The sequence below is a fragment of the Ammodytes marinus genome (genome assembly GCF_949987685.1).
Source record: "Ammodytes marinus genome assembly, contig: scaffold_38, whole genome shotgun sequence".
NCBI lineage: Eukaryota > Metazoa > Chordata > Actinopteri > Uranoscopiformes > Ammodytidae > Ammodytes > Ammodytes marinus.
In genome coordinates this window covers 125,001-130,000 of record NW_027648080.1, presented here as the reverse complement: position 1 = coordinate 130,000, position 5,000 = coordinate 125,001, and the positions used below count along the sequence as shown (strand labels likewise).

The 5,000-nt window shown below is 35.6% G+C and overlaps 1 protein-coding gene across 1 annotated transcript in view; it reads left to right on the top strand.

Annotated features, from left to right (window-relative positions):
- Positions 1-4,349: 4,349 nt before the first annotated feature.
- LOC307271084 (ficolin-2-like) overlaps positions 4,350-5,000 on the top strand; it is a gene marked incomplete at its 3' end in the record, with an annotated part of 5,496 nt that continues 4,845 nt past the window's right edge. The window contains exons 1-2 of the mRNA XM_080054957.1: positions 4,350-4,365; positions 4,965-5,000. The exon at positions 4,965-5,000 is cut by the window's right edge and continues 61 nt beyond it. Of these exons, the coding sequence (XP_079911083.1) occupies positions 4,968-5,000 (33 nt within the window). The 5' untranslated portion in view covers positions 4,350-4,365; positions 4,965-4,967. The remainder of the gene's footprint in view (positions 4,366-4,964) is intronic.

Here is a 5,000-nt window from a genome sequence, read left to right as displayed (position 1 = left end):
CTAAAGGGTTGGGGTTACCCAGGGAGCATTGCATTCTAGAACTTTCTAGAACTTACTTGATGATGTCATATTACACAGTGTCCCTTTAAGAGAGAAAGAAATGTACGGCTTAAATTGTGCCATACTTTGGCTTTCGCTGAAACGAAGTCACATTGTTTGCGCATCAAAATAAGTCAAATACAAGGTTAAAAAACTAAAAAAAGTAGTAATAGTATTTTCTGTACAACGGACCATTTCACAATTCACTTTTGGGACAAATTTGGAATATATGGGGGACTATTGACATGTCATAATAATGGGACTGTCAGAAATACAGCCCTGGAAAAAACTAAGAGACCAGTCTGGATTTTTCTTCAATCTTCATCTCTACATTACTTATTGAAAAATGCTCTTTAATGACAATATTTTTATTGTGAATTTGGTAGAAATGTTGTCAGTAGTTTATATTATAAAACCAAAATGTTCATTCTACTCAAACAAATGCCTATAAATACTAAAACAAGTGACACTGAACATTTGGAGTGGGCTCTTAATTTTTTCCAGAGCTGTATAAGTCCCTCCCATTTCTACCATGTTATTGACAGGTTAAGATAACGCAATTGTGCATCTTCAATCAAGTTTGTTTGAGAGCACACAGCACCTACTGATATGAAAGACACTTATGAATTGATTTGGGTGGATCAGTCAATAAATTGGGAGTTTTCAGGTACAGGTATTAAAAAAAAATATTCTGCACTGTTGACTTTCAAATATTTGTTTAGAACTAAATACACAAGCAGAGAGACTGACCTTTTCAGAAATACATATTAAACAGATTGGTGTGACATTATGGCATCACGTTTGGTAGATATAAGTAGTGGAGCTATGAGGGACAGTGTCTTCAGTTTTGTGAGCGCCGCTGACAAGGTAAGCATCCAACCAGCAGACACATTTCAAATACGATATATATAAGAGATGAGAAAATGTAGGAGGAATTACATCTGTATTAGTGTGTGCTTGTGCAGATTTAGACAAGATTTTAAATTAATAAGATGACAGTCTTATAAAGAAAGAGATGCAATTTTTTTAGGGGGAAGTTTTTACAACTTGGAATAACCTGCAAGACAGTCGTAAAGCCTCTAATATCTGTATAACTGTTTGTTTATGTGAATTTAAAGAAGATAAGATTAGACTTTAATTATTTTCATGCAGTACTCTATGGTGACAGCGAACGTTTTTTTTTTTTTTTTGGGTAGTATCACCGCTTAACCTTGCATGCACATAATAATCTGTTCCTTGTGTTTTCCAGCAATTTGTAAAACTCCTGCAAAACAATCTAAAGCTTCCATTTATTTGTGAGATTACAATATTTTGGGGAAATTACATCTGTGTGTTTGTGCAGTTTGAGAGAAGATTTTATACCAATTAGATTTTTTTATGCATTCATTTACAAAGTCAGTATCTTTTTGGTAAATTTTTAAATACACATATGGAAAATATTAAGACACCACTCTGAATATTCAGTGTCTCTTGTTTTACTCTTTAGAGGCATATGTTTGAGTAGAATGAACATTTTGGTTTTATACTATAAACTACTGACAACATTCCTACCAAAATTCACAACAACATTTTTTATCATTTAGAGCATTTTCAATAATTAATGTTGAGATGAAGATTTAAGAAAAAATTCCGACTGGTTTCTTATTTTTTTGCGGGGCTGTATATTCCACTTATCCTTCAATCAAAGAATGAGCTTAACACATATTTTAGTTTTTCACTGTGCTCCTGCATATTGAAATAACCTGTAAGACAGTCATACAGCTGATGATCTATTTGCTATCCGTTGGGCAATCAATTTAAATGTTTAATTTCATACTTTTTTCACAGACAAATGTTCTTTTTTAATATATTCACCTACTTTTATTTTTTAATTGTTACAACGACAGTAACTTATTAACCTTTTACGTCTTTCAGTAACTTATTGTATAGTAATAATGTCTTTCTCTGCCTGTCGTGTCCATATTTCTCTTATATTTTTAATCATAGTCCACCTCTTTCAAGTGGGCTTTGTTGTACTGTCAGTTTTACCCTGTGTGTAGTTTGAAATACGTTTTTGGAATTCATTTTTTTTTTTCATTTAATTTTTTTTTTTTTCAGACAAATCAAAAACAATACAAAAGTAAATGAAAAGCACAAAAATACAACAAACTAAATTTATGTTTAAAAGACTTCACAAAAAGAAAAAGAAAACAAATTATCTGTATTGATGCGACATGCCCGAAAAGGAGCAGGAAGAAGTATACACTTATTTAATCCTACCCCTTTTCCATAGTAAAAAAATAAAAATAAAAATATATAAAAATATAAAAATAATTGAATTAGTAGCATATGGAAAAGATGTAGGTATTCTGGCAGTGTATTCATTTGTATGTGGATACATTTTCCCATTAAAGACAAAGTAAAAAATAATATTTTGTCCTCTTTAGTACATGCTTTGCTGTTGAGTATGAATGTATCTGTTTGATTTTTGTCTGAAAGAAATTGATGGCAAGGTAAATAGCACAATCTTAATAAAATGAGAAAAGTTGGGATGTGTTATCAATACACAGCTCAGTAGCTTAGTATGTGTAGGTAGTTCTGGCTGCACATAAAGTTTTACTTTTTCAATGTTGGTTCCATTTATAAAGGATATTTTATTTTATTTCTGTGTCCAGGGCATTCGACACATCCACATCAGCAGTTGATCAAATTCAGCAGAAATCTGACAATGAAGGTGAGTTTGTTGAGCGATATTTTTCAGCTTGTTAAACAGTGATCTTGGAGGCTCACACACACACACACAAACACACACACACACACACACACACACACAAACACACGCACACAAACACACAAACACACACACACACACACACACATACATACATACACACTTGTGAGGACACACACACTTTTACAAATTGTAAATGAATGAACATTTATTAAATAAATCTAGACTGAAAAATATTGTAAAAAGAATATCTGGTGGTAATACTACACACAGCCTACACTCTGTAAATGTGTATGTCAACAAAGAGTATGTAAACAAGGGGGGCCCAATTTAGCTAGCAACATGCCTGTTTACAGAGTCTAGGCTGTGTATAAAACTAGATTTTCTTTTCAGCACACACACAGTACAGACTGGAAGTGGATCGTGAGGAGATACTTTATATCACTGATTTGAAAAAAAAATTAAAAATGGTTAATGTCCTTCATACCAAATAAAAAAAATAAAGTAGCTACAGTATATAAAAAAAATTGTCTGCCTATAAAACTTTTCCCATCGCAACTATTTCCACACACACACACACACACACACACACACACACACACACACACACACACACACACACACACACACACACACTAACTGTTAATATTAACTACTATTCCCCAACTTGTTCCAGCTGGTATCTGTGGCCCTCCTCCTGTTGTGTCCTGTGTTGGCCAGCGGAACCGAGGCTGTGCTGCCAGTCGACTGCACCGACATCCACCGCCTGCACAACAGCCCCCCGCCCGGGGTCTACACCATATACCCTCTGGGGGCGAACTCTGGGATCCAGGTACACTTCTTTCTCATTTTTAAAGATATTTTCTTGGCATTTTTTATGCTTTATTGATAGTGTAGAGACAGAGTTGAAATGGGGCAGAGAGGGGAGTGACATGCAGAGAGCGACCGCGGGCTGGAATCGAACCCGGGTCCGCTGCTGGCCGAGGCCCATGGGGGGGAGGGGGACGCCCTACCAACTGAGCTAAGGGCGCCCCCCTCAAGGTACACTTCTATTCATTCTTTTTTAAATGTCTAATTTCTATTCATTCGCTTTTCTAATGTGTAGCCTATTATGTATTTTAATCTTGCCCCTGTAAAGCACTCTGAATGGCCTGGTGTCTGAATTGTGCTATAGAAATAAAGTTGCCTTGCCTTCACCTCAACTGAGACACAATTACATTTTATTTTATTTTATTTTTTAAAGATTATTTTTGGACATTTTCAAGCTTTATTTGACAGTATGGAGAGACATAAAGTTGAAATGGGGAGAGAAAGAGAGAGAGAGACAGAGAGAGAGAGAGAGGGGGGGGGTGACCTGCAGTGAAGGTCTACGGGTCGGATTTGAACCCGTGACCACTGCAACAAGGACTAATACTCTGATACATAAGACACATTTCAGTAATCTCGTGTGCGGTTAACCCGATATGAATCTATTGTTCATGTGTGTTAAATGACGGGTAAATAGTTTTTTCTATAACGATATAATTGATTGATTGATAATAAAATAATAATTTTCTCATGAATGTATTTGTGTGTAGGTTCTCTGTGATGTGGACACAGAAGGAGGATGGTGGACGGTGAGTATTTTATCTGAGATCAACAGCTGAAGTTTTAAAGGGAAAACTGTAACATTTTAAGTCATTTATTAGCTAAAATCAATATCCTCATTCATAAATATGTCCTCATTGGTGTAAAATCACCTCTGCCAAAAATCTGAATTATCCTCCTGGGCGGAGAATTACAAATATTAGTTTTACATTTTTTACATTGAGCGGGCAGGTCTTATGGAGGCATCCATGCTTTTGGAACGTCATCAGGTGCATTGTTTAGAATTTAGAATTGTTCTTGTCCTTGAAGGCCACTGTAGCTTCTGTTATTATTCTAAAGGGGTGGGGTTACCCAGGGAGCGTTGCATTCTAGAACTTTCGAGAACTTTCTTGATAATGTCATATTACACACTGCACCTTTAAACACTGGATTGTGGGTCAGAACCACCATAAAGATGCTGTTTTCAACACAAAACTCTCATCCGGATGTAGTAGGGACTCCGGGTATTTCTAACCATACTAAATCTGGTCACAACAATCAGGACATCCTAAATCTTTTTTTCTAACAAACTAAATAGCAGAAAGTGATTGGAACGCAGGACTAATGTGTTTTTTGTCGTTCCCCACAGACAATGCAGAAGCGGATAGATGGATCAATTAGCTTC